Here is a 13363-nt window from a genome sequence, read left to right as displayed (position 1 = left end):
CATCAAAGATAAATACTGCTTTGTTGTTTACAGTTAGAAACTGAAACGCTTAAACATCCTTTTTATCAAGCCAAAGTCAGAGAAGAAGAAAAGGAGTTGGTTTATGATTTTATATCTTTTTAGCAAAAAGCTTTAAAATGTGAAATGCTATACTAAAGTCTAATTTTCTCTTTAGTCTCTACAGTAAAATGCATTATTTCATAAAGGAAATAAACATGATTATAATCCTCTCTGTATTTTAAGGAAAAATAGTCTTCCACTTTAAGTTTGAAAATGCATGCTTACTAAGTTTTATATTCATTGAATGGTGGAATTGAGAGTTGTTTTTAAAATATGCCTGAGTGACAACTACCATATTTTAAGCTTTAAGAAATCAAAAAGTATCAAAATATATATTTATATCATATAGTATAAAGCAGAGCTTTGGATAAAGTTTCAGTATTTCATGAAGTGCAAGGACTAGGAAAGAAGAGATAGATGCCTTTCTTTTTTCTTAGGAAAAGGTATCATGGTAGACAGGAAAAAGGCTCCCCCAGAATATCCAGGTCTTAAACTCTGGAACCTGTGACTACATATGTTATCTTACATGGAAAAAGAGACTTTGCAGGTGTGATAAAATTAAAGATCTTTAAAAAAAAAAAAAAGATTAAAAGGATCTCAAGATGGAGAGGTTAGCCTGAATTATCCAGGTGGACCCAATTTCATCATAAGGACCACTGAAAGTGGAAGACGGAGGCAAAAGAGAAAGTCCAAGTGATGTGGTCTGAGGAGGACTAGACTTGCCAATGCTGGCTTTGAGAATGGAGGGAGGAGACCATGAGCCAAGGAAGGTAGGTAGCCACTAAATCCTGGAAAGAGTGAAAAAATGGATTCTCTCTTGGAGGAAAGAATCCTCCAGAAGGAATGCAGTCCTCCTGACACTGATTTTAGCACAATAACACTCATATTGGACTTCCGACCTACTAAACTACAAGCTAATACATTTTTGTGTTAAAACATCAAGATTATTAGAAATTTGTTACAGCAGCAATGGGAAACGAATACTAGTATCATGTTCTGAATTAGCAGGACCACGAAAAGCATGACTATCATAGCCACTCTCCCAATTAAGGAATCAAGGCACTCTGGAGCTAAGAGAGATTTTGAATCTACTCACTTCATTGTACAGATGAGGAAACTGGTCCAGATATAATGAGAAGGAAGGTGACTTACCTTAGGCCTCATAGTTAGAGACAGAGACATGACTAGAATCTAAGTTCACTAAACTCTAGATCTTTTTAGTCATAGAGTACCTCCCAGCTTCTTTCTCCAATGTAGTGTTTTGATTAGAGTTTAATGATAATTTACAGAACTGTTTGGAAGAATGAACAGTTATTGGAAAGTGCATATATTTTCAAATAAAGCATAGAAGTTTATTGTTCTGCTATTCTAGTCTGTCTCCAACTGATCGCTAAACATAGTGACTTCAATTATCCACATATCACTTGAAACTCAACATGTCTAAAATGAAACTTGAAGTCCTGCCCCAAATCAGATCCCTCTGGAACCTTCTGGGTTTCCCACGTCCAATCAGTCACCACGTTCTGCTCTCCTTCCTCCCTCATGGCGCTTCTATTCCTTGCATTTCTACTTCTACCCCTCACACCCCACCAGGCAAGCACTCTAACAGCTCTCTGTTCTTCAGTTTCTCTTCCCTTCAAACTCCAATTACTCTAGCATAAATGATTCCTTCTAAATCCCAAATGATTCCTTCTAAAATTCTTTTTTATAGCATTGACTCATCCCCACACATTCAGGAGAACTCCATTTCCAAACAGAATCAAGTTCAAATTCTTTATTCTATCCTTTCACATGTTCACAGAATTTGACCCTAATATTTTTGTCTCTTTCTCCTACTCTTAGCCACAAATCACCTTAATTGATTCACTGCCTATAAACATGACTCATTCTCCTCCATACTGTTCTCTTCTCCTAGAATATCTTTCCTGCTTCCTTCTCCATGTATCTGAATTCTAACTATGTCAATGCCCTGCACAAGTTCCAGCATCTACCTAGGCGCTTTGTAGGCCTGACAACCTATAGCAATCTCATCTTACACTTTGAATCCCTAAAGCAACTAGTTTCATTTAACATTTTGAGTTTATAGCTAATGTCTTTTACATCTTCAGAGTTTCAACTCTTAGATTTTAACCATTTGAGACAAACTAGGTTCCCTATTTGTTTGCATGGTATTTAGCATCCAGATTTTCCTGCTTAAAGCAAGGTCTCAAATATTTATGGAATGACTGAAAGTGAAAATGAAAAGTGAAAGTGAAAGTCGTTCAGTCGTGTCCGACTCTTTGTGACCCCCATGGACTATACAGTCCATAGAATTCTCCAGGCCAGAATACTGGAGTGGGTAGCGTTTCCCTTCTCCAGGGGATCTTCCCAACCCAGGCATCAAACCCAGTCTCCCGCATTGCAGGTGGATTCTTTACCAGCTGAGCCACAAGGGAAGCCCTGAAAGTAAGTTTAAAAATACAAGATGAACATTCAGAATGACAACTCCTCTATTCTGCATAAGCACCAGGAATGACCACTCCTCTAAAGTTAACTGCTTCAATTAGGAAGTGTAGCAATATTCAGTTTTGCTTAGGACAGTCCTGGCTTCCTGATTTTTCAGTTATTAAGAATGCTGTCTACTTTTACTCTCAAAAGAATCTTGACTTACATGATATACTATATATGGTCATTCCACCCTTAGGGCAGTTTGGACTGTAATAAGGGCAGAAATCAGAAAGAAAATCTTGCTCATGACTCAGCGACCCATCTAGCTGTGCAACATTCTCTCCAGTACAGAGTGATAACTGCCCTCTCATCACCATCTCTGCATAATCAATGGCTTTTGAGTGTCACATGGAGGTTCAAACATTCTGGTAATGCACAGCAGATAAATGTGCTGCAGTTGAATGCAATTTAAGATTCTTTAGAAGGAAAAAAAAAATCGTGTATACTGAATACAATTGTTAACTCTACCTAGCAGTTTAAGAAAAGAGTTCCTTAAAGGGAAAAGAGAATTCAATGAATTTCCATAGAAGTAGAAGCAATCAAGAGACAGTATGTGAGATCATTCATGATGCTGTTGTTGTTCAGTAGCCAAGTCATATACCGACTATAGATCACCAGGCCCCTCTGTTCGCCACCATCTCCCAGTTTTTCAAACTCACATCCATGGATTCGGTGATGCTACCTAACCGTCTCATCCTCTGCCACCCTCTTCTCCCAATCAATCTTTCCCAGCATCAGGGTCTTTTCCAGTGAGTCAGTTCTTTGCATCAGGTGGCCAAAGTATTGAAACTTCAGCTTCAGCATTAGTCCTTCCAATGAATATTCAGGGTTGATTGACTAGGATTGACTGGTTTGATCTCCCTGTTGTCCAACAGACTCTCAAAAGTCTTCTCCAACATCACAGTTCAAAAGAATCAATTTTTTGGTGCTCAGCCTTCTTTATGGTCCAACTTTCATAGCCATACATGACTACTGGAAAAACCATAGCTTTTACTAGATGGAACTTTGTCAGCAAAGTGATGTCTCTGCTTTTGAATACATTGTCTAGGTCTGTCATAGTTTTCCTTCCAAGAAGCAAGCATCTATTAATTTCATGACTGCAATCACTGTCCACAGTGATTTTGGAACCCAAGAAAATAAAAGTCTGTCACTGCTTTCATTTTTTTATTCTTCTATTTGCTGTGATGGGACCAGATGCCATGATCTTAGTTTTTTGAATGCTGAGTTTTAAGGCAGCTTTTTCCACTCTCCTCTTTCACCTTCATTAAGAAGCTCTTTAGTTCCTCTACATTTTCTGCCATTAGAGTGGTATCATCTGCATATCCGAGGTTGTTGATATCTCTCCTGGCAATCTTGATTGCCTGGCTTGGCATTTCGCATGATGTACTCTGTATATGTTAAATAAGCAGGCTGACGACATACAGCCTTGTTATGCTCCTTTCCCAATCTTGAACCAGTCAGTTGCTTCACACCTGGTTTTAACTGTTGCTTCTTGACCCACATACAGGTTTCTCAGGAGGCAGGTAAGGTGGTCTGGTCCTCTCATCTCTTGAAGAATTTTTCAGTTTGTTGTGATCCACACAGTCAAAGGCGTTAGCATAGTCAATAAAGCAGAAGTAGATATTTTTCTGGAATTGCCTTGCTTTCTCCATGATGCAACAAAAATTGGCAATTTGATCTCTGGTTTCTCTACCTCTTCAAAACCCAGCTTTTACATCTGAAAGTTCCTATTTCATATACTGCTGAAGCTGACCTTGAAGATTTTGAGCATGACCTTGCCAGCATGTGAGATGAGCGCAATTGTACAGAAGTTTGAACCTTCTTAGACATTGTCCTTCTTTGGGATTGGAATGAAAACTGACCTTTCCCAGTCTTGTGGCCACTGCTGGGCTTTCCAAATATTCTGACATATTGACTGCTTTGATTTAGGTCATACCTGGATGGCTTAGAGGTTTTCCCTACTTTCTTCAATTTAACCCTGAACTTTAGTCATGATCTGAGCCACAGTCAGCCAGGTCTTGTTTTTATGATCTCATAGAGCTTTTCCATCTTTGGTTGCAAAGAACATCATCGATTTGATTTTGGTATTGACCATTAATATCCACGTAGAGTCATCTATTGTGTTTTTGGAAGATGGTGTTTGCTGTTGCTAGTGTATTCTCTGGACAAAGCTGTTAGCCTTTGCCCAGCTTCATTTTATACTCTAAGGCCAAATCTGCTTGTTATTCTGGGTATCTCATGACTTCCTACTTTTGTATTCCAATCCCCTATAATGAAAAGGACATCTTTTTTTGGAGTGAGCTCCAGAAGACCTTGTAGGTCTTCTTACAACTGGTCAGCTTCTTCAGCATCAGTAGTTGGGGCACAGACTTGGATTACTGTGATGCTGAATGGTTTGCCTTGGAAAAGAACCAAGATGATTCTGTCATTTTTAAGACTCCACCCAAGTACTGCATTTTGGACTCTGGTTGACTGTGAGGACTACTCCATTTCTTCTAAGGGATTCTTGCCAACAGTAGTGGACATAATGGTCATCTGAATTAAATCCACCTATTACCATCTATTTTAGTTCACTGATTCCTAAGATGTTGATGTTCAATCTTGCCATCTCCTGCTTGACTCCATCCAATTTACCTTGATTCATGGACCTAACATTCCAAGTTCCTATACAATATTGTTCTTTACTGCATCAGACTTTACTTTCAACACCAAACACACTCACAGCTGAGTGCCATTTCCACTTTGGCCCAGCCACTTCACTCTTTCTAAAGCTATTAGTAATTGCCCTCCACTCTTCCCCAGTAGCATACTGCACACCTTCTGACCTGGGGGGTGGAGGGGAGGGCTCATCCTCCAGTGTCATATTTTTTTGCCTTTTCATACTGTCCATGGAGTTCTCCAGGCAAGAACACTGGAGTGGGGTGCCATTTCCTTCTGCAGTGAACCACGTTTTATCAGAACTCTTCACCATGACCCATCCATCTTTGGTGGTGCTGCACCACCTGATTCATAGTTTCATTGAGTTATGCAAGCCCCTTTGCCACAACAAAGCTGTGGGCCATGAATGGCAAGATCATCTATACTCTAACTGTTTTACTGTTTTCCAAATTAAGTGATAAGAAACATTCATGCCATTTCAATTTTTTGAATATATTACTGTCATGATTATTTACAATTAGAAATGTGGTATCCTTGATCTCCTAAGTGTGTAATTTACTTTAAATTAATTAACCACTGCATAAATATTTTAATACTAACATTCATTTTCACAGCTGACTGGTTGAAATGATCAGTTTCATAAATGAATGTCAGTGGTATACAAGTAATAATAACTTTTTGTTGCAAAGTAGGATTTTGCTCTTTATGTAATGAGTAAAATTATTAAATGCAATCTTATGTTTCATTACTGACAGCTTGTTATAAAAAAGGAATTAAGACTGAAATTTTAATTATTTTCATAAAGTAGATCAGCTTTTTCACTCATGTGTAGTGAAACCTACTCGACTGAGACTCTTTTGAAGGAAGCCCTCATTACATTACATCACTAAATACAGGACTGACAGTTCATATTCCAAACTATTCCCTCCCTAAACTCTTCAACTTTAAAGGAATCTAGGAAAATATTAAGTTCAACATAACTATAACTATTAAGTTAACATAACTATACAAAATGAAAACATTGAATGCATATCTTTGGCACTATTTGGAATGCAGTATTTGGAAAGAATTTTATGAGACTATTTCATTGGTAGTACCAAGTACCATCAACATAGATGTTAGGATCCAAGTTGGTGGTAACTAAAAAGGACTAATTTTTGTTGTTGCTTTGAAGCATTATATCCTTAGTAGTTAATACTTAAGTATCAATTACTTGAAGTTAATGATAATTCTGTAAATGTTGAGGACTAACAAAACTCAGACGGCAAGAGCTATAACACATGAAAAAGTCAAAGGCCTCTGAATGAATTATGGTGAAAGTTAATATTTGAGATTCAGAAAAATTTTTCATCAAATATTTTCCAATCCTCATCTAACTAATTCATAAATAATTATGGCATAATTTCACATTCACATGAGTAGATGCATTACAATTTGATATTTAGTTATTTCTAGATTTTTAAATCAAGAACAAGGCCCATTTGTGATTGTGTCTCCTTTTTCAATATAATAGGAAAGACTAGAGATCTCTTCAAGAAAATTAGAGATATCAAGGGAACATTTCATGCAAAAGTGGGCACAATAAAGGGCAGAAACAATATGACCCAACAGAAGAAGAGATATTAAGACATGGTAAGAATACACAGTGAAGTGAAAGTCTCTCAGTCATGTCTGACTCTGTGAGCCCATGGACTATACAGTCTGTGGAATTCTCCAGGCCAGAATACTGGAGTGGGTAGCCATACCCTTCTCCAGGGGAACTTCCCAACCAGGGATCAAACCCAGGTCTCCCACATTGCAGGTGGATTCTTTACCAGCTGAGCCACCAGGGAAGAAGAACTATACAAAAAATATCTTAATGACCCAGATAACCACGATGGTGTGATCACTAACCTAGGGTCATACATCTTGGAGTGCGAAGTCAAGTGGGCCTTTGGAAGCATCACTACAAACAAAGCTAATGGAGGTGATGGAATTCTAGCTGAACTATTTCAAATCCTAAAAGAGGATGCTGTTAAGATGCTGCACTCAATATACCAGCAAATTTAGAAAACACAGCAGTGGCCACAGGACTGGAAAAGGTGAATTTTCATTTCAATTCCAAAGAAGGGCAATGACAAAGAATGTTCAAAACTACCGCACAACTGCATTCATTACACATGCTAGCAAAGTAATGCTCAAAGTCAACAGCATGTGAACCAAGAACTTGTAGATGTTCAAGCTGCATTTAGAAAAGGCAGAGGAACCAGAGATCAAATTGCCAATATCCACTGGATCATAGAAAATGCAAGAGAATTCCAGAAAAACATCTACTCTGCTTCATTGACTATACTAAAGCCTTTGACTGTGGGGATCACAACAAATTGTGGAAAATTATTAAAGAGATGCGAGTATCAGACCATATGATCTGCCTCCCTAGAAACCTGTATGCAGGTCAAAAGCAACAGTTAGAACCAGACATGGAACAATGGATTGGCTCAAAATTGGGAAAGGAGTACGTCAAGGCTGTATATTACCACTCTGCTTATTTAACTTATATGCAGAGTACATCAAGAGAAATTAAGGGCTAGATGAAGCACAAGCTGGAATCAAGATTGCCAGGAGAAATATCAATAACCTCAGATATGCAGATGATACCACCCTTATGGCAGAAAGTGAAGAAGAACTAAAGAGCCTCTTGATGAAAGTGAAAGAGGAAAGTGAAAAAGTTGGCTTAAAACTCAACATTCAAAAAACTAAGATTGTGGCATCTGGTCCCAGCACTTCATGGCAAATAGATGCGGAAACAGTGGAAACAGTGACAGACTTTATTTTGGGGGGCTCTAAAATCATTGCAGATGGTGACTGCAGCCATGAAATTAAAAGACGCTTACTCCTTGGAAGAGAAGTTATGACCAACCTAGACAGTTTATTAAAAAGCAGAGACATTACTTTGCTGACAAAGTCCATCTAGTCAAGGCTATGGTTTTTCCCATAGTCATGTATGGATGTGAGAGTTGGACATAAAGAAAGCTGAGCACTGAAGAATTTATGCTTTTGAACTGTGGTGTTGGAGAAGACTCTTGAGAGTCCCTTGGACTGCAAGGAGATCCAACCAGTCCATCCTAAAGGAGATCAGTGCTGGGTGTTCATTGGAAGGGCTGAGGCTGAAGCTGAAACTCCAATACTTTGGCCACCTGATGCGAAGAGCTGACTTATTTGAAAAGCCCCTGATGCTGGGAAAGATTGAGGGCAGGAAGAGAAGGGAACGACAGAGGATGAGATGGTTGGATGACATCACCAACTCAATGGATATGAGTGTGAGTAAACTCTGAGAGTTGGTGATAGGGAGGCCCGGCGTGCTGCAGACTATGGCGTTGCAAAGAGTTGGACATGACTGAGTGACTGAACTGAACTGTATGCACTGTTGGTGGAAATGCAAACTTGTACAGACAATATAGAAAAAAGTATGTAGGTCACTCAAAAAATTAAAAATACAACCACCATATCATCCATCAATTCCACTTTATTACATATCCAGAGAAACTGAAATCGGGATGTCGTAGAGATACCTGCACTCTCGTGTTCACTGCAGCATTACTCACAACAGCCAGGATATAGAAACAACCTATGCACGTCTGTTAACAGATGAATGGATAAAGAAGTTGTGGTGTATATCTATACACCACTGAATGTTACTCAGCTAAGGAAAATAAGGAAATCCTGCCATTCATGACAACTCAGATGGACACTGAAGGAAGTACACTAAGTGAAATAAATCAGAGAAAAAATAAATACTGCACAATAATTTATATGTGGAATATAAAAAAGACAAACTTAGAGAAATAGTAAAGTGATAGTTACCTGACGTTATGGGTTGGGAGAAATGCGGAGATAGTGGTCAAAGTGTACAAATTTTCAGTTATAAGATTAAGTTAGAGGGTCTAATGTACAGCATGGTGATTACAGCTAATACAATATACATATATCATGTTTATGATATATAAGTATACATATGCATCATACATATTTATGATATATATTAGTCATATACACATACATATTACATATGTATCATATATTTGAATGTTGCTAAGAAAGTAGATTTTAAGTGTTCTCACCACAAAAATAAAAAATGATGATATGTGACAGGATGGAGATGTGGGTGATAACTGTGGTGGTAGTCATTCTGCATTTATAAATGTATCAAATTAACATGTTATACACCTTAAATTTACACTATGTTATCTATCAATTATAAATCAATAAAGCTGGTGAAAAACCCATTATATCATCATAGATGTCAATTCTTAGATACAAATGTAGTTTATATTGATCAACTTAGACAAGGACAAAGAATAAGAGGTGGTCTTATGTTCATATTCATACAGAAAACACCATTTACCTTTGATGGAGGAAAAAACTCAACACATTCCAGCCATATGGTTAAAAAGAACTTCTCACATATTGCACACTTTCTTCCCTGAGAGATTATGCTCCTGACCTGTGGGTACCATTTTATGGCTTTCATTAGGAAAGGATTCTTTTCTGCTAGCTGATTCATTATAAATCTTGATGTTATTTCCTATATTAAAAAAGAATATGGTTCCTCAGATTATTCTCAAAATAACTGTTTTATGTTACATTGATTCCCATTTCACTAATTTATATTTTTGGCTTATTCCTCACAGTTTCTGTTAAATTAGTTCTCCATGGTATATATAATGAATTATATTGTCAAACCTGGCATTGTAAGTTTAGTTTTCAGCATATACAAAAAGCAATTTACTTCCATTGTAATATTTCTGACATATAGGAATTCAGATTATAATAAATTTACATTATTAAAGTGTAGGTTCAAATTTTGTGTCTCTCATCACAATAGGAAAGGACTATACAAATATTCAGACTAGACTCAAAAATTGAGTCTGTCACATTTATTAAGGTCTAAATCCTTACTACTTAAGCTGCAGAATCAGTAGAATCTGTATCACCTAGAAGCTTATTAGAAATTCAGACTTAGTTGCATTCAGATCTATTGAGCCAGAATCCGCAATTTAACAAGGTTCCCCAGGTATTCTGTATGTGTGTTAAAGTTGGAGAGGTACTAGACTAAGTTATCTACTAAACTGAGTACCTGAATTGAGCCAAATTAGTAAAGAGTATTGATTTCTATTAATCAAATCTTTGAATTCAGTATATATTAAACCTAGCCACATAAATACATACAGAAACTACACTTTAGATAATACCATTACTAAACAATAGAATAGGTGGTGAGGATGGTCACTATGACAATATCACCATCTTAAAATAAAAAAATTATAAAATACATATATATCTTCACTGACCAAGCAAACAAAATAAACATTTGATTCATTCCACTAAATGCCCCTCTTGTGCCAAGAGCATGAAGTTCTATGTAAATTTTACAAAAACACTGCATGAATTTTTAATAGTGTATAAGACCTTTTTTTGGCCAAAGTGAAAGATTTCTCAGTGGTATTAAGATAGTCTGTGTGGAAATACAAACATACATACATAAATATACACATACAAACATAACCTTTCACTCATCTATCCCAATTAAAATCTTTAAAAATAATAACAAATCCTATAAATCTCTGTCTCCCTGTTCCTTATTACTCTATCCCTTGCACTCAGCAAACATCTGGGAACGCTGCCTCTGTACAGAAACAGCCCTGAGCATGGGTTCCTTAACTGCCTGATCCTTCAGCAGCATAACCTCCTACACACTTCAGCTTATTCTCTGGGATGGTTACATGATGAAGTCATCCTTTCTGAAAAACTGCCCTTTCACACTAATATTACAGGACTTCTAAATTCAGTGAATATTATCGCTTCCCTCTAATGAATTACACAGAACATAGCTTGTGATTCTGAATGAAATGGTGATTTTAGAGGTAAGTTTTAGCTACCAGAATTCAATGGCTAGTTTCACTATAAAGCCACAGAAAATAGAGAAGAATTCAAACCCAAAATAGCAGACAGTAGAAGAGTCTGCTGAAATACACGGGACCAACGAATAGGTCCCATGAAAAAGACACTGATGATGGGGAGAGATTGAAGGCAAAAGAAGAAGCGGGCAGCAAAGGATGAGATGGCTAGATACCGACTCAATGGACATGAATTTGAGCAAACTCTGGGAGATTTCAGAGGACAGAGGAGCCTGACGGGTTACAGTTCATGGGGTCACAAAAAGTCGGACATGACTTAGCGACTGAACAACAACAATTCACACAGCTGACATTTTCCATTTATGATTTCTGGAACCAATCATGTTTGTTGCACTTGGAATTGTTGCACAACTCTTACATTACCCATTATTTATATCTTTCTCCTACTTGCTGCCAATGTGTTGCTTTGGAAGACTGCTGCTGCTGCTAAGTCGCTTCAGTTGTGTCCGACTCTGTGCGACCCCATGGACTGCAGCCTACCAGGCCTCTCCATCCACGGGATTCTCCAGGCAAGAACACTGGAGTGCGTTGCCATTTCCTTCTTGGAAGACTAACATATATCATTGAAATGTAAAGTTATTATTTGAAGAAACACACACAAACACATAAATAATAAGATACTTTTGGCATGACCAATAGTAAATTTTAGGAAATTTGTACCATGAAGACACACGCAATGCAGTTTTTCAGAATATACTACTTAATGATGGCTTAACCTCAGTGTTATTTAAAAGTCAAGAAATCATTTATAGAAAAATAAATTATCCCTTTTGAATAGCTTATATGCTATTCTGTTAGAATATTTGTTAGCTAACTATATGTAGGTCAGAGATTATTTCTATGTTTAAACAATCATAGATTAAAATTAGTTTAAGGTGTTTCTTTTAGTTTTCCTTATACATGTTGATTTGATTTGAATCATAAGGTTATCCTTACATATATTTATATATAAATATTAAAAATCATAAAACATAGAAACAAATGTGAATCAGAAGGAATGATGAACTTTGGAACTGCTGTATGATCAGTTGTTGCTGTATGACAGGCACTAAAACACAGCATCAAGAGCAAAGATACTGAGTCACAGTCAGATATATAAATAAGTGCAAATCGTGTAGCTCTATGACTTACTGCTACTGCTGCTGCTAAGTCACTTCAGTTGTGTCCGACTCTGTGCGACCCCATAGACGGCAGCCCACCAGGCTCCCCCGTCCCTGGGATTCTCCAGGCAAGAACACTGGAGTGGGTTGCCATTTCCTTCTCCAATGCATGAAAGTGAAAAGTGAAAGTGAAGTCGCTCAGTCATATCCAACTCTTAGCAACCCCATGGACTGCAGCCCACCAGGCTCCTCCGTCCATGGGATTTTCCAGGCAAGAGTACTGGAGTGGGGTGCCATTGCCTTCTCTACTATGACTTACTAGTGTGACCCTATTTGACAAGTCCTTAAGTTCTCTGATCTGGAATACCTCACCTACAAAATAGGAATTTTGTTTCCAACCCCACCACACAGAGTTCAGAGAATTAAATTATATAATACAGGTAAAACTCTGTCTAGCATCTGCTGACAGAGTATACTCTGGTTAGTATATTGTTATAATATAGTTATCAATATTAAATTTTAGTTCACATATCTCCGAGGTAAGGAAAAGTCTTTAAAAATCTTAACCAAGGAATATCCTGAAACAAATCCCTATAGTTTTTGAAAGTCCAAGTAGTTTAATCAGTAATGTTATAATGGTAACCAAATATCCAGTAGAAATGACTTTTACTTAAGTATAAATATAAAATTATAGTAAATTTGTCACCTTTCTAAGAAAAATTCTTAGAGATACTCTCAAAAACAACCAATCATTTATATAAGTAAAAGTCATCGCTCCTACTAAATAAACAAAACACCCAAACTGTTGTGCTTCTGGGTCCTTAAAGCTTTGAAACTGAGGGAAGAGCTGTTCTCTCACCCTGCACGTGGGCCCCAGACTCAAAGCAGCACTCTTGGTCTCAAGCTCCCTGTAATAGCCCTGCCACCACGGGCTAACTGTTTATCCAGTCTCCTCCACAGAACAGAATTCCTTCCAACAAGAGACTACCTTTGTTTCCCTTTCCCTCACTTCTGGCAGCCCCTTTCTGAGGCAATACTGCAGCATGGAGTCTGGAGGCCAACTGCTTAGAACGGCATCAGCATTCGAAAACTTACTAGACC

General features: G+C 37.5%; 2 protein-coding genes across 3 annotated transcripts in view; both read right to left on the bottom strand.

Moving 5' to 3' along the window:
• Window positions 1-13363, bottom strand: part of LRRC69 (leucine rich repeat containing 69) — a 95036-nt gene that overhangs the window by 19535 nt on the left and 62138 nt on the right. Inside the window, exon 7 of the mRNA XM_005888291.2 lies at window positions 9590-9769. Within this exon, the coding sequence (XP_005888353.1) occupies window positions 9590-9769 (180 nt within the window). The remainder of the gene's footprint in view (window positions 1-9589; window positions 9770-13363) is intronic.
• The window catches only part of SLC26A7 (solute carrier family 26 member 7), a 226459-nt gene that overhangs the window by 188892 nt on the left and 24204 nt on the right, over window positions 1-13363 (bottom strand). The gene's annotated exons all lie outside the window — the stretch shown is intronic.

Source organism: Bos mutus, chromosome 14 (assembly GCF_027580195.1).
Source record: "Bos mutus isolate GX-2022 chromosome 14, NWIPB_WYAK_1.1, whole genome shotgun sequence".
Taxonomy (NCBI): Eukaryota; Metazoa; Chordata; class Mammalia; order Artiodactyla; family Bovidae; genus Bos; species Bos mutus.
The sequence above is the reverse complement of the archived record's forward strand: the minus strand, read 5'-3'. Positions and strand labels throughout refer to the sequence as shown.